At 37.4% G+C, this 26,899-nt stretch overlaps 1 protein-coding gene across 2 annotated transcripts in view; it reads right to left on the reverse strand.

Moving 5' to 3' along the window:
• Positions 1–26,899, reverse strand: part of LOC134801105 (glycerol-3-phosphate acyltransferase 1, mitochondrial) — a 73,070-nt gene that overhangs the window by 15,551 nt on the left and 30,620 nt on the right. For both annotated transcript variants that reach the window (XM_063773630.1, XM_063773631.1), the window contains one exon: positions 5,942–6,106. In XM_063773630.1, coding sequence (XP_063629700.1) covers positions 5,942–6,106 — 165 coding nt within the window. The remainder of the gene's footprint in view (positions 1–5,941; positions 6,107–26,899) is intronic.

Consider the following 26,899-nt stretch of genomic DNA (forward strand, 5'->3'; position numbering starts at 1 on the left):
GGTGGTAACCACCATAACCACTCACTCCAATAAATGAAACAATGATTGGGTCAAAAAGTAAATTTATTTTACTGAATATCTATTAATGAAAGATGCAGCAGGTATTTTTTGCCGGCAACATAAAATCAGTAGCCAAGCATTCTTTTCTTGTTTGTACATATGTACAGTGTTTTAAAATAGTAAAACAACACTCAATACATTTTTGTGGTTGTACATGTGTCATAGTTTCTTCCCTTGACCCTGGCTTTGGAGCACCATAAAGTATTGGTTCATATGCCAAGGCTGCAATGAATATCCAAGTCACCTGAAACAAAATTAATGCCTAGTTTTTCAACAAACTCGGTTACATTTTTTTATAATACTTATTCTCTACCAGTCATTATTAAGAAATAAATAAAATTATATTATAGGTATGTTGACAAAAAAAAAACTAAATGTTTTTGTGTATAACACATGTTAAGATAATTTTTATATAGTGTGTAGGTACAGTCAGCTGCAGAGAAAAGGTACCACCACTACATAGAAGTTGGTATGCAGGGGTGGTACCTTTTCTCTGGAGCTGACTGTACCTGCCTGCCAAAGGAAGTCATATACTTAATACAATAATTTGTTTCATAATATGAAAAAAGTTTCATTAATATGGTTGATAATTGGTATATGTATGACAACAGCCGGTCTGGCCTAGTGGGTAGTGACTAGCGACCCTGCCGGTTAAGCTGATATTAATCTTGAGTTTGAATCCCCGGTAAGAAAATTTGTTTGTGTAATGAGCACAGATACCTGATGATGTACCTGAGTAATGGGTGTGGGTGTTGTCTATGTATTTAAGTATAGTTTGTCAAAGGACTGTCTCATTTCAAACAAAGACAGAGAGAATCATACTAGCTTTGTCTTATTCTAGTACTAGCACCCAAAAGATAAGTATGAGTATAGTTTTCCTGGTTCTTACTGACTGACAAATTGGTTTGACCATCTATAAATAGTTATCTAAGTACCCACAATACAAGGCTTTTTGAGCTTACTGTACAGTCCGACAAGAAATTGTAGAAATTAAAAAGTGGCAACACTGTAGTCTCGTCCCTTTCAAATCAATTTAAGAAAATGGGATGACACTACAATATTGCTAGTCGGTAGTGACCTTGCCTATGAAGGTGATGGTTCTGCATCCCGGGAAGGGCATTTATTTGTGTGAAGAACATTTGTCCCCGAGTCTTTATCCATATTTGTAAAGCCTTTACCTATATACCTTTGCCTTTACACATTCAATTCACTTTCCTATTTAAGAACAAGTGCTTGCCAGTGTGCATATGGGTACCAAATTTAATCTACACCGTTCATCGGTTTATATTTGAAGACGTAACAGGAACCCATAAGAAGTTATTTTAGCATCAATAACATATTTTATATACTTATTAGTAGGTATAGTAGGGATAAGTTATTGACTCACTCTTACCTTGTAGGGACGTTGTTTCATGTTGCATTTGTGGGTGCATAATCCATTTTTCCATGACACTGTAACTATAGGTAGGTATTCAGCGCCTCGGTCACATTGGATCCTTTGGGTAAAATGCTGCGTACGGCCCACAATCCTTTGATCTGACCCCGTAGCATAAATGCTAAGAGCAGTCCTTTCCTAAGCAGTTTCAATAGAGGCGATTTTTCAGACGGTGCCTGCGTCTACGCGAGACTTTGTCTAGACGTTGTTCGCCGCCCACAATAATGTTAAAGTGTGCTTTTTACTACAAAATTTAATTTACAAACACTATTATACGGCATTTTCTTGTGCTTCGATAAGTTATCTGCAACGGGATAGCTCTCGCTACGCGTCGACACCTAGGAGGCGATAACGAATCCATTTCGCTTGTCAAAAGTGTTACTTGGCTAGACAATGTATGGCAGATATCGAATTCCGGTAACGAATGTTTTGCGTTTCGTTACAACATTGCAACTTGGCTAACATTTTTGTATTCGTTAATATTTTTCGACAGACTCATCTACGGTATCTGTCATTCCCATACATTTTTTATCGATTCGTTAGCGATATCTTTTTTCGAAATGCGTTTCGGCTAGGCCCCCTGGGCCCGTAGCCAAATTACATTCGCTCCTTATCGATTCGATCTCTACGATCGCGAGCGACTGGTCGATAATGTTTATAATAACCTAGCCAAGAGGCAATCTTTTTAGTTAACGCTCATTCTACGCGCCAAGTCGGTAAAAATTAATTTTTGTCTGTGGTTCTCGTTCAAAACCGTCAAGAAACATCATCTGTCAGCTGTCAAGAGTATCAAGTGAACAGCGAATCTAATTTTGGAGAAAATAATTGTTTTATCGGTAAGCAAATTAAATATTTTGGTATTTGTTTAACTTAGTTTATCACAATTTCGTGATAAAATAACTCTATATAGTGTAATATTTGAAGAGTGCGTTGTTAATTGCATATAATTTTGACCTAAAGTTTAACAATTTCAGACAGCCGTCGTCCCCGCAGCCCCAACCAAGGCGGCGACGCAGCCAGAGCGGGCAAGAGCGGCTCCGCGGGCTCTTCTTCCACGCTGAGAAGTTCTCGCCAAGTTGGCACGTACAGTCAGAGCTGCCGCTGCAATGACGCCTTCATGGCAGTTACCAGTGCTAAGGACGTGCACTGCTGGCTTACTTGACCAGAAGAGACAATACTTTAAGCGTTAGTATTGATTCAAACCGTGAAGTGATATTGTGGACAGGTTTGCCCAAATCAGTGTAACCTCAGTGAACTCATTTACTTCATAGACTTCAAACATTTTCGAAATTATCAAAAGTCAAGCGGACATTGAATACATAGATGTTATGCATTAGATTTATCTATTAAGATCGCCGAGGACAGGAACACTTGGAAAAGCATGGTACATCGCGCAGGAAACTCTTCAAACTAGACACGACCTTCAGCAATGAAGACGCCGACTAAGAAGATGCATTACATAAGATAAAAGCTGCCTGTGAAACCAAAACTAATAAATCATAGTGTTACTTAATATTATTTTTTTATTACCTACCTGTCTTTGATTTTTGTTTACTCAGTAATAGAAATACCTAAGTGAGTGAGGCGTTAAAAATGAATTAAACACATCTTTATTATTTATAGTCAATGGAAATTTGGGAAGGTAATCTCACCCGCTAAGCTACTGGCTGTTCATATTTAACCTTTTGTATGCTCCTGTCAAAAATTTGTAATTTATATATCAATCATAATTGAATAAAATAAAATAAATAAATAAATATTGGGGACATCTTACACAGATCAACCTAGCCCCAAACTAACCAAAGCTTGTACTATGGGTGCTAGGCGACGATACACATACTTATATAGACAAATACAAACTTATATACATAGAAAACACCCATGACTCAGGAACAAATATTAGTGTTCATCACACAAATAAATGCCCTTACTGGGATTCGAACCCAGGACCATCGGCTTAGCAGGCAGGGTCACTACCCACTAGGCCAGACCGGTCGTTTTACAAAGACAACTTTTAAAAATTATTGCATTTTTTAAAGTTGAATATAGGTAAGTACATGGGAGCAGATCTGCTCCTAAGCATACCATAAGTTAAGGTGGTAACCACCATAAATAAATGCCATAAATAAATGAAACAATGATTGGGTTAAAAAGTTAAATTATATTTATTTTATTGAAAATCTATTAATGAAAGATGCAGCAGGTATTTTTTGCCAGCAGCATGAAATCAGTAGCCATGTTTGTACATATATTATGTACAGTGTTTTAAAATAGTAAAACAACACTCAATATATTTTTGTGGTTGTACATGTGACATAGTTTCTTCCCTTGACCCTGGCTTTGGAGCACCATAAAGTATTGGTTCATATGCCAAGGCTGCAATGAATATCCAAGTCACCTGAAACAAAATGAATGCTTAGTTTTTCAACAAACTCTGTAACATTTGGTTATAATACTTATTCTCTACCAGTCATATGACAAAAAAAAAAACTAAATGTTTTGTGTAAGTACATGTTATGATTATTTTTATATAGTGTGTAAGTACAGTCAGCTGCAGAGAAAAGGTACCACCACTACATAGAAGTTTGTATGCAGGGGTGGGACCTTTTCTCTGCAGCTGACTGTATCTGCGCCTGCCAAAAGAAGTCATATACAATGTTTCATAATATGAAAAAGTTTCATTAATATGGTTGATAATGTATATGTATGACAACAGCCCGTCTGGCCTAGTTGGTAGTGACTAGTGACCCTGCCGGTTAAGCTGATAATCCTGAGTTTGAATCCCCGGTAAGGAAATTTGTTTGTGTAATGAGCACAGATATTTTGTACCTGAGTCATGGGTGTTGTCTATGTATTTAAGTATAGTTTGTCAAAGGACTGTCTCATTTCAAACAAAGACAGAGAGAATCATACTAGCTTTGTCATATACCAGTACTAGCACCCAAAAGATAAGTATGAGTATAGTTTTCCTGGTTCTTACTGACTGACAAATTGGTTTGACCATCTATATATAGTTATCTAAGTACCCTAAGTACCCACAACACAAGTCTTCTTGAGCTTACTGTAGAGTCCGACTAGAAATTGTAGAAATTAAAAAGTAGCAACACTGTAGTCTCATCCCTTTCAAATCAATTTAAGAAAATGGGATGACACTACAATATTGCTAGTTGTTAGTGACCTTGCCTATGAAGGTGATGGTTTTGCTTCCCGGGAAGGGCATTTATTTGTGTGAAGAACTTTTGTTCCCGAGTCTTTATCTATATTTGTATAGCCTTTACCTATATACCTTTGCCTTTACACATTCAATTCACTTTCCTATTGAAAAACAAGTGCTTGCCATTGCGCATATGGGTACCAAATTTAATCTACACCGTTCATCGGTTTATATTTGATGACGTAACAGGAACACATTAGTTATTTTAGCATTAATAACATATTTTATATACTTATTAGTAGGTATAGTAGGGATAAGTTATTGACTCACTCTTACCTTTGTAGGGACATTGTTTCGTGTTGCATTTGTGGGTGCATAATCCATTTTTCCATGACACTGTCACTATAGATAGGTAGATATTCAGCGCCTCGGTCACATTGGATCCTTTGGGTGAAATGCTGCGTACGGCCCACAATCCTTTGATCGTAGCATACATGATAAGATCACCAGCTAAGGGCAGTCCTTTCCTAAGCAGTTTCAAGTTTCAATAGATGCGATTTTTCAGACGGCGCCTGCGTCTAAGCGACACTTCCGCGTTGTTCGCCGCCCACAATAATGTTGAAGTATGCTTTTTATTACAAATTCTAATTTACAAACACTATTATTCGGTATTTTCTTGTGCTTCGGTAAGTTATCTGCAAGGGGATAGCTCGCGCTAGATATCGACACCTAGGAGGCGATAACGATTCGATTTCGCTTGTCAAAAGTGTCACTTGGCTAGACAATGTATGGCAGATATCGAATTTTGGTAACGAATGTTTTGCGTTTCGTTACAACATTGCAACTTGGCTAACATTTTTGTATTCGTTAATATTTTTCGACAGACTCATCTACGGTACCTGTCATTCCCATACATTTTTTATCGATTCGTTAGCGATATCTTTTTTCGAAATGCGTTTCGGCTAGGCCCCCTGGTGTCCGTTTTTGTCTATACACTAGCTCGACTATAGAATATATTAGAAGTTACACCACCACCAGTTAAGAATGATGACACCACGTCGCCAATTCTTGTCCCCTGCATACTCCAATAAGGTACCTATACTCCATGGACATGAAAAAATGAAATGAAAATGAAATAATATTTATTCGCTAACAAGCAATCTTTAACAAAATACAGGTTGGTGCACCTTTTTAAGTATAAAAATACCTGTGTTAAGGCACACCGCTCTTCCTTAGTGATTAACTACAAACTAAAAGAAAAACTATGATAATAAGTTACACACAATACATACCTCAGGAACCATATCTTTGTAGTCGTAATTGCTGAGATTACAGCATTGTGCCAAGTCGCAGAGGCAGCGCGACACGACGCCGCCATTTGCAAAATTCTGTTGACCGATGTCGAGGATGTTGATGACAGCCCCGGTGTCTACGGCTTTGGGGTCCTGCCATGATTCCTGGGGACAAGCAAAAGTATAGGTTAATAAAGGTAATCAATAATAGAATATAGTTATCCATGCCGTAATCGGCAACGGCGACCCTAGCTAATTACGAGCGTGAGCTCTGATATGGCTGACAAAACCGAACTTACTTTTAAAAACTCTATCGCGGGTGGGGCAGTAAAGTTGACCAGAAATACGTACCTAATCGTAATACGTCTCGCCACTCTACTCGGTACGTGCGATCCTGGCATAAGGCCGGGATTTACGTATCTGACATTTCGCATCAAGGTCAATGAGACGAGCGTCTTAATAATATAATAGAATAGAGAGCGTTTTTACGAGGCAAAATAAAAGAAGAGAAAAATACGTAACATAACAAAACATGGTCGTAACATGGTCCCGACTCAGCATGATGCTAGTCTGGCTGGGCTAGCGCTGGTCTTCCGTCGGGGCCATGATCTTGCTAATCATCCCTCGTTATCAATGGTGGAATTCATTGAAAATAAGAATTGGTCACACTACATACCCTAAATTCGCCTTTAATATAAAGCTACCACTCTCCACTCCACTGATAAGGGGGTATGTAAATAATAAACGCATGAAGAAGTAGTAAGCAGAAAGGAAGGAAGGGTTTGTCCAGTGGTGGATGACGGTCCTTATTTACAAGGTAGATGAACCACCATGTGGTAAGAGCTGATGGATGCAGTTTCTGCTAAAGGCGGAAGCTTTTAATACAGAAGATACATATTCATATGTGTTGGAAATTAATTACTCGGGCACTAATCTTTATAAGCGTCAGTAACTGTTATGGCTCACAACTACTATGCAAAGTTAATCTTACATCACATACATTGTGAAAAGTAATGTAGGTCTCGAGGACAATAAACGTTACAAAGTCATTTTATCTAAGTATAATTGCCGTGTAATGATTTGCAATTGTGTACTTTCCTGCATTGTAATAAGACATATGTATAAAGTACATATTTTGACGTCTTTACTAACATACACGAATATAGACACGGAAATAGGTTTATGACTTATTGTTATGTGTTTTTTTCTGTAATGACCGATTTCATTTTAATTTTGACGATGCGTGTTACGGATGACATACATGAAAATGTGCGTTTTATTTTGACGAAACCTGAGGTGGATGAGCTATCTGTATGATGACGAAGCCTGCGCTGTGGATCTGAATGTATGCTGTTATTATTATGGTTTTTATATGGCCAAACGAAAGTTTTCAACAAAGTAGGTAATGTAAATAAGTGAAAGTGTCAAAGACCGCTAACATATGTGCTAATAAACGTGCAAGTTTAATTTCAGTCATGGATGTGTCATGCCAAACGTTGCCACGTGTGAACGGTTATTTCTGTCATATGATGATTACATTATTATTCGAATTACAATGTATAAATGCGGGCGATCGCAGGGACACGGATCATGGTGCGTGAAGATTAAGAAAACCATATAAAATATATATCGATTTTATATGATATCGATGTGTATCCATCAATATAAAACTTCTATTGACATTAAGGCCCACTTGCACCATTCCACTCACCCGGGGTTAACCGGTTAAACCTGGAGTTGCCATGGTTACCAGTACAATTTGACACTAGGTTAACGGTTTAACCGCTTTACCCCAGGTTAGTGCGATGGTGCAAGTGGGCCTAAGTCGGTCTACTGATCCAAAATCACCTTCTAATGAAAAATGTTTAAAACAATTATTTATTTATACCGATTACTTATTTAATTACTTTTTTTTTAGGTCCTGAGTATGATAGGAGAAAAGCGTTGCTTATTAAATACAATAAGAAATAGGAGAGGCATGATGGTAGGACACCTTATACGGCATGACAACTTTTTCCTAAACATCCTGGAAGGCAGGATTGAAAAAACAAGAGAAGGAGGGAGATATAGAATAACTTATCTCAGCGAAATAAAAAAGAATGCGTCCTATGAGGAAATTAAAAGACTGGCACAAGAAAGAAATGAGTAGCGATTACTCCACCGACAAGAGCAAACCTCTTAAGTTATGATGATGATGACTTATTTATACAATTATATTGTTTACGTCACCCTAGGCCCGTAAGTGGGATTTTCTTCCCACGGGACGGGAAGAAAATCTCACTTCCTGGCCAAGGCAAGACGTAAAACTTTATACAAACCACGGGCGGTAAATGTAAAAGCCCCAGATCGCATATTTATCACGATCACAAACACCTGCGATCTGGAGCATTTACGAATTTACCTCCCTAGGTATGTAATGTACTATTACCCATCAGCATGTGTAAACAATATAATTGTATAAATAAGTCAACGCCAGCCAAGTCAAAGAGTATTCGTATGTAAAACAAATGGGTACTTTCCTCTACTTAAAATAAATAAATAAAATTCAAATTTAAATTCTGTATATCTTAAGGAGTGATATATTAGGTAGATATAAAACTAGCAGCGCCATTTTGAATTTAGAATATTATCTCTATAATTTTGCTAATACGTCTCCTTATATGTGAGACCTGTAAGACCAATGATATAGATTTATTTATGTATATTACATATGTAGTTACATACTTACAACAATACATGTATTTCGTAATAGATAGCTACATATAACAAGCAACACACAATATAAAAACCGGATAAGTGCGAGTCGAACTCGCCCACCGAGGGTTCCGTACTTTTTAGTATTTGTTGTTATAGCGGCAACAAAAATACGTCATCTGTGAAAATTTCAACTGTCTAGCTATCTCGGTTCATGAGATACGGCCTGGTGACAGACAGACGGACGGACAGTGGAGTCTTAGTAATAGGGTCCCGTTTTTACCCTTTGGGTACGGAACCCTTAAAAGTAAGGTTTTATCAGCCTTACTTATGATTCATCCAGTAGCACTGCGTTGCAAACAAATTACTATAAACACTCTAGACTAGACAGCATGTCGGCATTTACGGTATGAATAACAATAACAAGTTCTAATTCTGACCGAATGAAATCCACTGCTTCCGAAGAATTTAAGTACCAGATTGTCGATCCACTTTATTCAAAAGAAACAGTTGAATTGAGAACCTCTCATCTTTGAAGTCAGTTAAAAATAGGCTAAGTTTTGAATAGAATAATGTAATCAATTAGAAAGTCGGTATGTTTGGAGCAATGCAATGCAATGCAATCCAATTCAGAACAGTGCGTGAGCGGCATGAGGCTTGAGTGACATAATATATGTCTTAACGCCACGGGAATTGTTTTATTAGTTTATGTGCGTTATGATCGAGTTTATCGCGTGATAAAGCAAGTTACGTAAACACCTCTCTAACTCGCTTAAAGATAAATGATCCGCATTTTACTTGTATTCTTGGGTACTTAACATAATATAACATATTTATTTATGTATATATGTACGAAATAAAATGGACGGAGAAGATAACGAACGAAGAGGTATTACGAAGAGTGAAAGAGAAGAGGATGATATTAAACACCATCAACAACAGACGGGAAAAATGATTGGACATTTGTTACGGCACGACAACTTCTTTAAAACCATAATAGAAGACAAGATAGAAGGAAAGAGAGGCAGGGGCAGACCAAGACGTAGCTATGTAGACCAAATAAAAGAAAAAGCTGGTGTCGTGTCGTATCAAGAGGTCAAAGCTATGGCTTATGAGAGGGAGAAATGGAAAATACTCCACCGACAAGAGGATACCTCTTAAATTGAAGAAGAAGTATGCATGTTTGTATATATGTAGGTTTATATTGCTATTATCTTTATATGTGTAGTTTATAATTAGAATATTGTTTAGAATAACCTGATTTGTGATTCATAATTATTCTCGTTGTCTACAATCCTGCACTAAGTACAAGTTTTCTGTTTGACCTAATGGTTGACTGGTAGAGATAATTCCTCAAGGCATTAAGTCCGCCATTTGTACATTTTGTTTTCGTGCAATAAAGTTTAAATAAATAAATAAAGACAAGACTTGACACTATGTCTCCTTCGAGAAAAAGGTGTGCAAATTACCTAAGGGGCTGTCCATAAATTACGTCATCGATTTTTGACGATTTTGGACCCCCCCCCCCTATAATCATCCAAAAACCATGCTTCAAATTACCCCATTTCCTCCTACTTCATGCTACCATTTGCTACCGTCATCCGATGTCCAGACCCCCCCCCCCCCCCCCCTAATTTGAAATGACGTAATTTATGAAGAGCCCCTAAACATAAAGTGTTTTTTCAACGTTTAGTCATATTCAATGAGTATGTAGGTCGATATTGAATAACTTATGCTTAGATACCAATCCTGAAAACGCGAAACGAATGGCTGTAATATAGAATATAAGGTGCTACCTTATTAGTTTCAGATATTTTAACAGATGATACTTTACTTAAAAACAATTAACTTTAAATAGAAATTAGGATTTTTTTTGTTTTAATTTACCGAACATAAAATTAAATTTCATTATGGTTCGGCGGGAAAACTGCAAAAGGTTATTAGGATGAAGTGCCTGAAGTGGCCAGACAGTTAGGTGTTAGGTAAAAGAGGTACTAGAATCTGTTCAATGAGTTCACATTGAATAATCACATTAACAGGGTGTTTTTACGTAGCAAATTTGTTTTTCAGTTTTCTCCAAAAAAACATCGTAAAAGCTATACTCTAAATCATAATTAGATTCCAAAAAATGTTACCACTGCAATAATTTGTATGTAAAATAGTAAATTCCTTTTTATAAATAAACACGCTTAGATAATTTATTTATTGGTAATTTCACTCCTACGATTTAAAAAAGTACTTTTACTTACTTATTTTTACATAAATACAAGACGCGCTAGTAAAAAGTGGCAACATTGTCTTACTTTTTTTGGAATCTAATTATGATTTAGAGTTTATAATGTTTCATACTTAAATATACTCCAGCAACCGAGTACTATCCGCTGTATAAATATCTGCAACTAATAAGGTATCACCTTATATATGTGGCGTTCCATGCCTAAAGGGTCTTACGTTCGTCGAGAATAAGGCAAAGTATTTTTTTTACGGGTCGTCGACATCTTTCTGTCCGTTTCGTTCTGTCAACCGTTTTTTCTTCGCGATTTCGGTGTTCGACCCATGTTCATTCATTATGACCTAGGGGCTATTCATAAATTACGTCATTTCAAATTAGGGGGGGGGGGGGGGGTCTGGACATCGGATGACGGTAGCATGAAGTAGGAGGAAATGGGGTCATTTGAAGCGTGATTTTTGGATGATTATAGGGGGGGGGGTCAAAAATCGTCAAAAATCGATGACGTAATTTATGGACAGCCCCCTACACCTCACATTAATAATCTCGCAAAGTATAACTAAACGTGTATGAATATAGGATCAGTTTGTCTTAAAAATACTGTAAGGTAATGTAACTAATGTAAAATCGCCTGGCCGGAGATTCATTTATGTATCCACACTGAAAAAAATATGATCTATCGATCATTAAGATTAACTGTTATATTCAATATCAACAAATGTACGTACGGTACGTAACGTACGAAAGGTAAAATTTACTGCTTTGTTCGATAGGCTCATATGGAACTGTAAAAAGCATTAAACTTTAATGCAATTAAACTTTAATTTTAAAGGTTTTTTTTTTTCTCACTGCATCTTTTTAGGGTTCCGTACCCAAAGGGTAAAAACGGGACCCTATTACTAAGACTCCGCTGTCCGTCCGTCCGTCCGTCTGTCACCAGGCTGTATCTCATGAACCGTGATAGCTAGGGAGTTGAAATTTCTACAGATGATGTATTTCTGTTGCCGCTATAACAACAAATACTAATAAAAAGTACGGAACCCTCGGTGGGCGAGTCCGACTCGCACTTGTCCGGTTTTTTTATAATCTTTCGTTGGCCTCGATCCTTAGCCAACCTGACTTAAATTATGATACTACAGGCCTTGTATCAAGATATAAATGGAATCATTGATTTACTCATATATTCATGTTAAAATGTAATATATAGGTCGTATGGTGCAAGGTTCACTAAATTGAATATGCTAAAATTATTTAAAGTGCACGTGATGACTGCTTGTCCCAGTTCGCAAGTCTCGACGCACCCGATGGCGTTTGGACCCAAAATAAACACAGTCCCTCAGACATTTCAAAAACGCGTAAACATACAACTAACTATTTTGGTTCAGCGATCCAAAGAGAATCTTGGCCTCCGAAACGAGAGCGTGCCACCTGTCCCGATCCTGCGCAACTTCCTGCCAGTTACTGACGCGAAGCTGAAGCAGATCCGCCGTCACACTGTCTTCCCAGCGATACCTGGGCTACCAGTCTGTCTGTCGGCCCCAGAACGCCCTCTTGACAGCCCGATCCTCTACCATTCTGAGTAGGTGACCGAACCAGCGAAGTCTGTGGGCTTTCGTTTCACCGACGATATTGGGTTCGGCCGCTAACTCTTCAATCTCGGCATAAATTTCGGTGATCTCGGAAACGGCTCTAACGATTTCGATTTCGGGGGCCAAGAATCGATCTAGCCAGGTCTTATCTCTGGGAAACGCACAGTTTTGAGTTTTTATATGTTTTCTGAGCATAGCTCGGTCTCCCAGATATTGTTCTTAATAATAACTATTCATCATCATCCAAGTCAAATCTCTCAAGGAAATGATTCGGCAACATCAGGAAACGTTAACCTCATTTGTTTATTCGGAAACCGTTTTGTATGGTGACCCTTTTATGTCAGGTATATTTATGGGAACGCACACAAAACAAAGAACCGATTGTATCGATAATTATTTGTCTATTTAAAAAAATAGTGCAGTTCAAATTTAAATATGAATCCGGAAGATATAGTTAGCAAGTTCCAACCTCATTTAAATATTACTCTATTTTAAGGAAATCATTAAAATTGAATCAATCTAATGAATATTTTATTTAAATGTGTACAATAACACATGTTTACAAAGTGTTTATTGATCCCAAATAGGGCAAGTCAGTTTACCGTCCAATGCCAGTTTCCGTCCACTTGACGAATTCGCAAGTAAATACATTTTAATTTGGTACTTGTGAAATATATTTTTTATGTAGATAGATAAATTGTTTAGATATTAAGGATTGCAATAAGTCCAAATTTGTGCAGCAATGAAGGTTTATATTCAAATTTCGTCAAGTGGACGAAAACTAGAGCCGGACGAAAACTAGCGCAATGGCCCTATCATGAAAAACGCAGAAGTCAAGTGTCTTGACTTCTGCGTTTGTCAGTGTCAGATGTCAACGGGGTTGGCCGGTCGAAGTATTTTACAGTTGGCGCACAGGTTTTACCTGTCAATCCTGCGAATAGTGTCAAATTCTTGTTTTTATTTGACATTTTATGGCCTTGAAATCTCAAAGAACAAAACTAGAGACAGGCAACCTGTGCTGGCTCCATCTATAAAGACCTTTGACGCCAACTCCATTGTTAGCGACATCTAGAGAATTGCCTACTTTCTTACTAGTCAAATCAGCTTCTGTTTTAGAACTGTCAAAACGATTTGCTAATATGGAATTTATATGAAAACGTGTATAGTAACGTCACGGTCAACTCACCTACTTTTTATATTTCAATCCGATTTATTAAATAGAAATTGTAGTTAAAAATAACTGCCATCTATGTTTTTCTGATAATTATCTGGTGTTTTATTTCGTGCACAGTGTGAAATAATTTAAATTAAGCAGAAGCAGAGGAAATAATAATACATAGCAGAGGGAATAAGCAGAGGAAAGTATCCAATTCTAGACGCCAGAATATGGACGATAGAAATATCAAATCGTCACCCGCTTTAGCATCACAAAAACGGTAATTTCATTTACATGACGAATACTTATTTGCTCATTTCGACCTATTTCTCAGAAAAGTCGGAATTTCGATCAAATTCGAATTTAGAAATTGATCGTAGTTTCTTTATAAGTCTTAAGACCCTTTAGCATAGAGTTCAAATTTGTTTGCACAACCTTACCTGTTTTTCTCACACTCAGTGGGAATAAAAAGGGATCATTATTATTACTTATTAACACTAGATGGCGCTTACGCCCATTTTCTAATTATAATTATTACCGTGCTAACGCAATTACGATATGAAATTATCGTCAGCAGAACGAAAACTAGAGAAACTATGAGTTGAACCAACTCTATTTATGGGCACGCTAATTACAGTTCTACTTATTATTACTACGGCAAAAACACTGTACTTACAACTCTTACAAGTACAGTTTTAGATTATACATATGTGTACCTAATTACTATAGATCTACTAATCATCTCAGGATTTTATGGTATAAGGCATGGTATAATAATATACTCCGCCTGGTACTCTATTCCGAGATTCGCGTATGACCTAACTGACACGGGCCTACGTCATCATGCTGTTTACAGGTTCTCAAACTTTAAAATGTGGGAGAATTTTAACCAACGGTGAAAATTATTTTAACGGCATTAATTTTAAGTTATTCATGTAGAAACATAGTAAAATAAAACAAATCTAATGTATTAAATTAAACTTTATTTATCTATACAAGACAAACGTTTGAAAAACTAATTCACAGTTACACATTAATTACCAAGCTTACGGCGTGAAAAGTTTGGAAAACACTGCGACTGCTGACACTGAGCGAGAAGGAAATAACAATTAACACGCGTTCGACAAGGATGACGGTCAGGGCATGAAGTTATCTAGATCCGAATTGTCAAATATGACAGCGCTATCCTGTGTTGCCAGTAATGTAAACAGAATTACCCGAACGTCTGAAATTTCTTTCGTGAATCGGAAGATATTGCTAACGAATAATTAAAAATGACGTGTTATTGTAAAATTTAAGATAAAATACATATAAATGAAAATTATAAAATTATAAAGAAATATTTTAACTTATTAACCATAGGTATAATGTACCCATGTAACATGATATGTTGAAATAAAGTGGCAATGTTATTGTGACGTAGGCCCGTGTCACTCTGGGAATAGAAGACCATGTTTTATTAGACCATGATGTAACTAATGTAAAATCGCCTGGCCGGAGATTCATTTATGTATCCACACTGAAAAAAATATGATTGGCATCAATTAGTAGGGATAGATGGAAAAGTATCCCTACTAGTAGAAATAGATGGAAAAATATTCCACATATCCCCACTGGGGGGGATATCGCGGTAGGGATAGGTGGAATAGGCGGATCTATCGATCATTAAGATTAACTGTTATATTCAATATCAACAAATGTACGTACGGTACGTAACGTACGAAAGGTAAAATTTACTGCTTTGTTCGATAGGCTCATATGGAAAAAGCATTAAACTTTAATGCAATTAAACTTTAATTTTAAAGGTTTTTTTTTCTCACTGCATCTTTTTAGGGTCCGTACCCAAAGGTAAAAACGGGACCCTATTACTAAGACTCCGCTGTCCGTCCGTCCGTCCGTCCGTCTGTCACCAGGCTGTATCTCATGAACCGTGATAGCTAGGGAGTTGAAATTTTCACAGATGATGTATTTCTGTTGCCGCTATAACAACAAATACTAAAAAGTACGGAACCCTCGGTGGGCGAGTCCGACTCGCACTTGTCCGGTTTTTTTATAATCTTTCGTTGGCCTCGATCCTTAGCCAAGCTGACTTAAATCATGATACTACATGCCTTGTATCAAGATATAAATAGAATCATTGATTCACTCATAGTCCTGTTAAAATGTAACATATAAGTAGGTCGTATGGTGCAAGATGCACTAAACTGAATATGCTAAAATTATTTAAAGTGCACGTGATGACTGCTTGTCCCAATTCGCAAGTCTCGATGCACCCGATGGCGTTTGGACCCAAAATAAACACAGTCCCTCAGACTTTCTAAAAAGGGCTTAATCGCGTACCGACATTTTTACAAGCTTTTACGACCGTTGTCTGTAATCAAATCTTGCAAGTTAAATTTGTTCCACTTCCCGGTTTCCGATTGAGCTGAAATTTTGCATACATACGTAAGTCGGGTGACAATGCAATATTATGGTGTCATCGAGCTGATCTGATGATGGCGACCAGAGGTGACCATAGGAACTCTGTGATAAAACAACGAAACTTAATTGTGTTTGGGGTTTTTTGAATTGTCTCGATGAGTATTAATTGGATGTGGAAAGAAAAGTAATACAGTCAGCGATAAAAGCTTGTACCAAAAATGAAATTTTTACCAAAAACTTATATAGAGAATATAATAGAGAATAGAGAGCGTTCAGAGGCAAAAAATAAAAGAAGAAAACAACACGTAACATAACATATAAGCCACGAAAGATTATCCCCCTTATTCATAAAACTTTACGGGCTTGTACGGATATGATGGTCGTTATTGTCTACGTGACAGCGTGATAATCGCGCTCTGTTAAAAAGTGACGGATATTTTGTCACGTGAATAAAGCCATCCATAATAGGCCTGCTGATTTAGTTAAATTATGTTTTATCCCTTTCTTACAAATACCTACATAAGTAAGTCAAAATTACAGATAAAGACTAACGATTATTAGCTAATCGAGGTTTGTAGCGGGTTTATGGATAAGGGGGTATGTCTTTGCGTTCTTCGTTCTAATCGTTCTTATATATGTTCTTAATAATAACTATTCATCATCCAAGTCAAATCTCTCAAGGAAATGGTTCGGTAACATCAGGAAACGTTAACCTCATTTCTTTATTCGGAAACTATTTTTATGGTGACCCTTTTATGTCAGGTATATTTATAGACACGCACACAAAACAAAGAAACGATTGTATCGATAATTTGGCAATTTAAAAAATAGGGCAGTTCAAATTTAAATATCAACCCGGAAGATATAGCAAGTTCCAACCTCATTTAAATATTACTCTATTTTAAGGAAATCATTGAAATTAAATCAATCTAATGAATGTTTTATTTAAATGTGTACAATAACACATGTTTACTAACAAAACAAATACCATGAAAAACGCAGAAAATCCTTGTTTTTGGTTTAATATTTTGTCAGTGTCAGATGTCAACGGGGTTGGCCCGTCGCAGTATTTTACAGTTGAGGCCAGCACAGGTTTTAGAGATAAGTCTGCAGAGATTTTTCGATAGCCCTCGCAGTGCAAGTGTTATTTTAAACGTGAAACTTCTATGAAAATATGGCTTATAAATAACACTTGCACTGCGTAGGCTATCAAAATCGCTGCAGACTTTTCTTGGTCTAACTCTACCTGTCAATCCTAATACGAATAGTGTCAAATTCTTGTTTTTATTTGAAATTTTATGGCCTGGAAATCTCAAAGAACTAAACTAGAGACAGACAACCTGTGCTGGCGCCATCTATAAAGACCTTTGATGCCAACTCCATTGTTAGCGACATCTAGACAATACACTGAGAGAAAAAACTAACAAAAACACACTTAGAATTACAAAAATAAAACTTAATCCGGGGACAAGGAGAGTCAACTAATAGGAACAAATTGACTTTTGCAATTTCCATTTAGTAGGAAATACAACTTCTATATTTGTAATTTGAAGTATGCTAGAGTAATTTCAGAAATTTGGTTTTGTTATTCCGAGAGGTGCTTTAGCAATATCGGAGGTGATGACGTCATGGGTGAAAACTAACCGTTTTGTAATTCTAAGCGTGCTTTAGCAATATCGGAGACGATGACGTCATAGGTTTTACTAAACTGTACTGCGATTCCAAGCTAGCTGTTGTTATTCTAGAGATAATGACGTCACAGGCAAAAACTAAACTGTTTGCAATTCCTCCGCCCCTAGCAAACGGGCGCCGCGAGAGCACTACAATATATTCCTGTAGACCCCAACTACACAGTAGGTCGCGGGTTAATATGTCCATGGCCCACAATATATCCTAAATTTATTATTTAACTTAAGTATGTTTTAAACAAAGAAGACACGAGACACGCCCGCCCGACATCCGACACAATACTAACTCTAACCAAATGAACGTAGCAAGTAGCTGTGTTGGTATTACAAAACTCGTTTAGTGATTGGTACAACAATGAACATAAACACAACAAGTCTATCTACTAAATACCAGTAAACTTTGTAATGTCGCTATAGTAACAACTGAATTGTTATTTTAAATGGGGTAATGTTATTCCCGCGAACTCGTTTTTTAGATATTACAAAACTATGTAAGTGAGACATTTACTAAAATCATAACTTGAAATCACAGATGCTTTTTTCCAAAAATCACAAACTTTACTAGTAAAAATCGGAGAATTTTAGTAGTAATAAAAATGGATTGTAACAAATACTGAACTTTGTTTAATGCTCCATTTACTAAAGTCTGTTTGCTGAAATTAGATTTAGTATTACTGAGCTGTTTGTAGAAATAAATAAATTTTACAGAAATAGTGAAACTTCCATGATTACTACTAAAACTTCATTTTTTCCCCCAGTACAGAACTGTTTATTAATTCCTGGTGGTGATTTTTCTCTCAGTGTAGGGAATATTACGCAAAACTCTGCGTAGGGGGCGCCAATAGCACTATCTGGGGGTCTACCGCGAAACAAGAAAATCGAAATTTCGTTATGTAACCTCTCTATCACTCTTGCATATTCGAGCGATAAAGAGGCAGATAACTAATTACGATTTTCGCGTTTCCCGGTAGGCCCTCCTTGTGAACAAACCGCCTTGATGCGTCAATGTCATATTTTATTGTCTGTGAAAACGTGTCAAAAAAGAGTTTAAGACACAGTATGTTTAAGTTTCTCTATGGTTTACTAAAAAGCTAGCTTAGTGCTGCACTCTGGCGGCAGAACATTGCAGTAATACCCAGTGGCGTGCACTTCATAAAGGCAAAAAGGCACTGCCTACCCTACTATAATTCCGATGTCTATCCTCTTAAACTACTTAATTTAATTTATACTTGATCGTACTATCAGTAATCGATATAACTTAAAACATTCTAAAAATTAATAAGCGCTCCATCTACCGGTTAAGCTTTGTCATCAAGTCATCATCTATAATAATTCTACGCGACGAAGTTTACACCACGCGGCACTAGCGCCGCTACGTGCCTTGCACGGCAAAGACAGAAAACATTTCCGTCTAAATCTTTCTATGTGTGCCTTCGTCGTTACGCGGTTACAGTGTAGTGGGCCTTCCTATAAGTACGAGCACACAATTATACAAGTAACGCACACATTTAGACGCAATAGGCAGTGTCTTTCGTACCAAACCTAAACGAAAGACGCCCGAAAGTTTCCGAATAGTTCCGATGTTTATGTGACTATTTTAAAAAGTAGCATTTGCTATGGTAATTTAGTGCAAATACGAGACTATTTTTTTATTCGTTTACAGTATTTGGTTAAGTTTATTTTCTTTTTTTATTCGGTCGCCATTGTTTGTTTGTTTTGGTGAGTTTATGAGATAACAGTTAACAGTTGCCGGAAATTATAAAGTGCGATTAGTGAAAAAATGGATAATTTAACTGTGAAAGTTGTGGTGGGTGTGTGTGTGTGCAAACTATTAAAAATGATGCGTTTTCGAAGCTTTCGTTTAGCCAAAAAAAGAAGTAATTGAAAAGACTTGACAACAAAATGAAAACCATCACGCAATTTTTTTGGTGAGTTAGTAGCTCTCATTTTTTAAGGATCCGTATCCAAAGGGTAAAACGGGACTCTATTACTAAGACTCTGCTGTCCTTCCGTCCGTCCGTCTGTCATCAGGCTGTATCTCACGAACCGTGATAGCTAGACAGTTGAAATTTTCACAGATGTATTTCTGTTGCCGCTATAACAACAAACACTAAAAACAGAATAAAATAAAGATTTAAGTGGGGCTCCCATACAACAAACGTGATTTTTGACCGAAGTTAAGCAACGTAGGGCGGGGTCAGTACTTGGATGGGTGACCGTTTTTTTTTTGCCTTTTTTTGCATTATGGTACGGAACCCTTCGTGCGCGAGTCCGACTCGCACTTGCCCGGTTTTCTGATATAATTTTGCCTACCCAGTCCCAAATCTCTGTGCACGCGACTGGTAATACCCCCTATTCTAGACGGCAGAATATGGAAGATGGAAATATCAAATCATCACCCGCTTTAGCATCAGAAAAACACTAATTTCATTTACATGACGAATACTTATTGGCTCATTTCGACCAATTTCTCAGAAAAGTCGGAACTTCGATCAAATTCGAATTTAGAAATTGATCGTAGTTTCTTTATAAGTTTTAATTTTAGCGTAGAGTTCAAATTTGTTTGCACAACGTTACCTTTTTTTCTCAGACTCAGTGGGAATAAAAAGGAATCATGGCTTATTGACACTAGATGGCGCTTACGTCCATTTCCTTATTATAATTTTACCGTGCTAACGCAATTACGATATGAAATTATCGTCAGCAGAACGAAAACTAGAGAAACTATGAGGTCAACCAACTCTATTTATGGGTACGCTAATTACAGTTCTATATACTTATTATTACTACGGCAAAAACATTGTACTTACTTACAAGTACAGTTTTAGATTATACATATGTGTAGGGTCAATGAGGGAACAGTGGCTCGGTAGAAAAGGGCCGGGCACAGTGGCTCAGTCAACCTAATTCCAACACGAGAGAGGCGATATTTGGGCCACTGAGCCACTGTTTCCGCCTTGACCCTACCTAATTACTATAGATCTGTAGATCTACTAATCATCTCAGGATTTTCTAGTAAAATAAAAGGTTTAGTTTATATAATATAATATTCCTATGTGCAAACTTTCTAACACATTCGTACCTAATATAAGAGGATAAATCTTACTAGCAATTACAATGTCACGGTCAAGGCTCTAAAGCCTCGCATACCATCGGCATCGCACCATGGGAACTGTGCAAGCGAGACGCACACACACAACTAAAAGGGGACAGAAAGGGACAAAGCGCGTTCTTAAATTGCTGCTTTATTTATATTCATTCAACGCCGCATCCGATGAAACAGCAGCTTAAATATCCAACATTGAACCTTATGGAATTGGATTAAGATTTATAATACTTTAACAGTATTTTTAGTACAATCGACTTCTTCATTCATGTAATATTATAATAGTGAAATTAGTTTCTATCGCGGTGCATTAGTACGTAAAGGCTCCTCTTCACGTTGGGCCAACGCCAACGCCAACGAGGGACGCATTTATGCGTTAGAGGGAGCAAGTGATATTGCTATCTCATTCTGTCGCATGGCTGCGTCCCTCGTTGGCGTTGGCGTTGGCCCAACGTGAAGAGAAGCTATAAGCTGTGTATGTGCATATAATGAAGTATATGTTTGTAGTCTTAGTTTTGAAATGTGTAGACGATGAGATAAGAATGGCAATATGTCTGTTGATTGGAGGGATATACATAAAGAATAAGTAACGGAATGTTTCTTTACACAAATGGGTCATATTGAAATAGAAAATATCGACATCCAAACGGCGGAAATGCATGATTTAATAGCAAAATTTGTTTAGTAAGACATATTTAACTCGCAAGCTAGAGTTAAGGCGGAACTATATAAACGTTTAAAACTGAAATCCCCTGTTTATATGTAGTTAGTATCTTACTCTTTTCAGTTAAGTTGTTTAACAATGATAATTACCTATGTCAATAAGAATAGTTCACTAGCCATCTAGCTAGATAGCTTATCATACAGAGTTACAGGGTGACATGTAATTGGACACTGTACATGTTATCTTTGAAGGATGAAAGAGCCAATACTGGAGTCCTTATCAACCGCTGGTAAAAAATAAACGCCTTCACTTAGATGTCACCCTATAAATACACCAAAAGAAAGAGTCAATGTGTCAAAGTGACAACAAACTCTCACATTGCATAATGTTTAGATCAAAGGTGACAAGTCAATTGAAGCTTAATCCACAATTCATCGATTGTACCAGGTCGTCGCACTAGCTTCTTCACAAAACCGTTTCTTATAACACTATTCAGTCTACTATACTTTGACCTGTAATAGCTTTGGAACTACATTTGATAAGAGCTCAAAATTATACTGGTCTTTATTGTCTTGTTTATCTTATGACTAGTATAGCTTGAGCTCTGGCTTCTTTATAAGTATGAGTGAGAATAGCTCAGGGTTATACTGGACTAGTTTGGTTGTGAATGCAGCAGAGTCACGCCACCGTCGCAAGCGCCGATGCGCGGTTAAATTTGGACTGGCGATAATGTGGTGATAAAAGGGTGTATGTCGTTAGAAAAATGTATGGATATGTGACGTTTTGGATAATCGTTGTGTAGATTATGAATCAAGTCGTACGGTTGTTGATGTTTACAAAATACTAAGAGAGAACATTAATAGTAAAGACGCTAAAGACGGTAGGTTTGGTATTTTAAATCTTCTGTTCCTAGATGTTTCTTGGTTGAAAAAAGTGTGGCTATAGTGTGTACCCCTAAGAATAAATATTATTCTTATTCTAGTGTTTCCATAGATAGGTAGTTGTAAGCCAATTGCACCGGGGATTTGTCTATTTTATTTTACTTACTGGGATTATTTACATAATTCTAGAGATTGCTTATATTTTACATCACCTTATTGCCGTCATAAAAATGCATTTTTCACTTTTTTTTCTAGTAAGTAGTAATTCTGGAAACTGTTAGCAGATGAGAAAAACTTATTGGTCGACGGTTTACAAATTGCCAACTACAGTCGATAGATAGTTAAGAGTTTTACTGTTAGGTCAATCAGCAGCAGAATTTACTCAGCGGGCGAGGTGTTCAAAATGATCTTGACGCGACTTTATTGTCAAGGTTCGTTTTTTGAACACTTCGCCCGCTTAGCAAGTTTTGCTGCTGACTGTACCAACCACCTAATCTGTTGTCTGATAACCTTAAGGAAATTTCCCAAGGAATAACTAGGAGGAAAAGGCTAAGATGCGTACTAGATGTCCATTTAATCACGTATAGGCAAAGGACATTTCAAGGTGGTCGATGGTCTGAATGCTGATGCTGAGTTGCGACACGGGCGACCGTGACATGACCTTGTCTTATCGAAACGTGGTGAGATAGCAGGCTGTAAGTCTGTGTCATATTCTACTACTATAAAGGCTCCATTGACTCGAAAGTGTTCCGGAGCGGTCGCGGAGCGGCGCGCGCGCGCTATCAAGGCGGTGATGTCACATTGAGCGCGGTCGGCGGATTGAAAGCGTTTTGATCGCGTGTTATTCGAAAGAAAACTGGTCCTAGAACATAAACAAATACTCTTCAAAACAAGCTACACATCTTACCAGATTAACCTATTCTATTCTATTCTAACCAAAGGTGAATATATGTCTTTACAGGAAACTTGTTTAAATCTGGCTAATTCGCAAAAACGTAAATGTCGCAAAAACTATACGACAGCGACACCTAATAAAATTGTTGGATCTTGGTATTAAAATTCGGGATCCCGACTATTCTGATACAAAATTCGGAACCCGTATCTTTATTCGTACTTTCATCTCTATCTCAAAGTGGTGCCTGTAGTAGTACCTAAATCTGTATCAAGGGATAAAACAAATATTTGACTTAACTTTTCTGTTAGCAGTCAACATCGATATGTTTGTAAAAACTTTTACTATCAGCGCAATGAAATGAAAGAAAGAACCTGTTTCCGTTCCGGTCCCGGTCTAAGGCCGCGCCTGCAAAATAACCGGATTGCTCCACAATGTGGTAAAAAAACATATGGTCGGTGCACCTATAGTTTTCGAGGCGTATTCTGATTGTGACACCAGGTTATGAATTTGTTTTGGAAAGTGACATTTCTGGTTGAAGAAACAGACTACTGACAAATCATAACCATAAGAAATCCGGATCCAATTTTTAACCTGTTATTATTACCATCAAAATACGCCTCCTGCTATTCACCTAACACAAATGGTTTGTGAGGCGAGGTGAGGTTCCGTGGTGCTTCGTTACTAAAAACATAGCTTAGTTTTAGACTAAGACTAGCAATAAGCTTTATTGCACACCTCAATACAAGAAAATAACAGAGAATACAGCAACACAGTGCAATACAAAAATACAATACAGCAGTAAGTATAAAAATTTTTACTACCTCAAAACTAACTGATCGATAATCATTGCCGAATGCATAAAGAATGAAGGCGAACTGCTCATTGACTGCTCAAACAAAGTAACTACGTAGGTATTGTAAGCTTATTGTGTTATACTAATGGAGAAATTACAAATGTATTGTGCGGCGCATTAGTCATGAATAGAGTACCTGTATTATTATAGTATAATATTACAGAAATGCGCCACGACTGGGGGTGCTTGGGATCAAACACCTCATTTTACTGGTGTGATGGCGTACGCAGTCGAATGCTGATAGTGATCCTGCGGCGCTCTTCTACAAGGCGGAGTCGGCATTCGTTGGTGGTTTTAGACGGTAGTCCTACCACTGGTTAGTCCGTCATCGCTCCTAGTCCGGGCCAGGTGGCATGCGTCAACGCATTTCCCCAACGTTAGAAAAAAAAGGTGTAGGTGATGGTGGTGCCCGCTGGAGTTGGTCGACAAGTTTTACTACAACAGGTGACTAGCAATATCATATGATGCAGAAATCGACGTTCGGATCGGAATAGCTGCTAGGGAAGTTGAGTAAGTAAAGCAAAATAAACCAGAGGTCGTGTATCAAAGGTGTACCCTGAGTATACAATTATATGGGGCTGAAACGGTGTATGTCATCATCCTCGCGTTGTCCCGGCTTTATTGCCACGGCTTATGGGAGCCGGGGGTCCACTTGACAACTAATCCCGAGAATTGGCATAGGCACTTGTTTATACGAAAGCGACTGCCATCTGACCTTCCACAACCCAGAGGGGAAACTAGGCCCTACTGGGATTAGTCCGGTTTCACCGAAAGGCGAGTGGTAAATATCAAATGATATTTCTTACATATATAAGTTCCGATAAACTGTCCGTCACTTTCGCACTTACATACTTGTTAGAACGTGACAGATATGGTAACAAGCGATAAAAATGCGACAGTGTTACCGCCGCAGAACACAGAAGCCATGGATGGACGTCGAGAAGGCTGACAATAAGGAGACCCAAGATAATGCCAAGTGGAGGAGAGAGCAAGATGCAAAAGATTCAGGTGTATTGCCGGTCTCGCAGCCAAATAAACGTACAATTATAAACCTAACGACTTCTATAAATCGATGTAAATTTCCACTTAATTTATAATTTTAATTTATTATAAACAAATTTATCAAAATCGTGGAACATTTACGATTTTTTTTTATTATGTTTTAATTACTTTATAGTGCGTACTTGATCTGAAGTTTTTTTAGACCTATTAGGTATATGTAATTTTGTAAGAAAAAAACCAGCAGCCATCTTTTTTATATCCAAGGTACAAGATGTTGTTTTGGCGGCTATTGACTTTAAAGCTGTGAAGCTTTAAAAATAAATGCGGCTTTAAATAAGATTAAAATAAATAGATGTTAAAAGCCACATCCTTACTAATATTATAAATGCGAAAGTAAAGTCTGACCAGTAATATATGATCATTGTCAAGAGGGCGCTGTTATTCTCATGTAGGGTGACAGCTAGTTCAGTATAGTATGAAAAAATTAATTCCAGTGAAATTCCGCAACATGGCGCGTGATCATATATTCCTGGTCAGGATTTAACTCGTCAGTCTGTCTATCTGTTACCTCTGCTGAACCGATTAAGATGAATTTTGAAGAAGAAAAGAAACGAATACAAATCAAAGACAATGTTTTAAATGTGTGATTTTTTACGATATGTACAGTGACCACACGGGATTGTTATGCTATTTTGGGGTTCTTGCTAAATTGGAAATTCTATAGCGTAAGTATTGAACAATCAATTTAACTAGGACTCTAAATAGCGCAACAATCGCGGAGCGTGATGGTCTGATGGTACCTATAAGCATTATTTACTCTCGTGTTCGACGCGGGAGTTTAAAGGGATATTTGATTAGCAGTTCCGTATTCTGCGGCATGATTGGTGTGGCTTGCGGGGGTCATTGTACGAAATTGCGCAGGCGGCTTGCGGTCCGCAGGCTTGTCTGAGACGCGTAGGCAACTGTTTTGGCGAAATTGAGGAAACTTTTTATATTATTTACAGAGGCTTAGAAATTTTGGTCAAAGGCAACTACAATTTTAGCGAGTTAAGGGCAATCGGGCAATAACCGTCCAGAAATCGGGCCTCTTTCCTGTGGGCAATGTAATAGTTAACGATTTGGGTACATTTTACTAACTAATGCTTTCATCAGTTTCATCATACAGTTTTTAAGATTTAGACATGCCTATAAGAAGGCACCTGCAAGAAAATAAGACCTCTTAAAACTTTATGATTTTAGTTCAAAGCTTCGATAGAGACATTTCATAGGCTTGTTATAGGATATGCCCTATAAATATCTACACATTCCACATTGTAGAAAATAATGTTTTGTAGTTTCGGACACTTTGATTTGAATAGTTCTGCAATTTTTTCAGAAAAGGAACAATATATTGGACCCGTCATTTATTAGGCATACATTTTATATATCTCAAAAATGTCTGGCTCTACTAGGATTTGGTTGGTTTGGAGCGGTCCAGGACCTGACTACTATAATAACTATCCCTACAATTTGAAGATACTATCAGCCAGCCTAATAATAGACTAACGAAAAGCTAATTCATATGTAAGTTTGTTGACTTGGTAGTTAAAATTCTCCACCGCATACAAGCGCCGTTAGTTCGCGCTACAAACACCATAAATTATCTAATCTAACCTTTGTTAGATCTTATGACGCTGGAATAAGATTCAGGATTGGTCTTAGTGTCAACGATGGCGACATTTACGTCTGTTTTGTATTATGTTGTATTTTGAATTTTGCTTGCAGATTCAAGAGTACCTG

Source organism: Cydia splendana, chromosome 21 (assembly GCF_910591565.1).
Source record: "Cydia splendana chromosome 21, ilCydSple1.2, whole genome shotgun sequence".
Lineage (NCBI taxonomy): Eukaryota > Metazoa > Arthropoda > Insecta > Lepidoptera > Tortricidae > Cydia > Cydia splendana.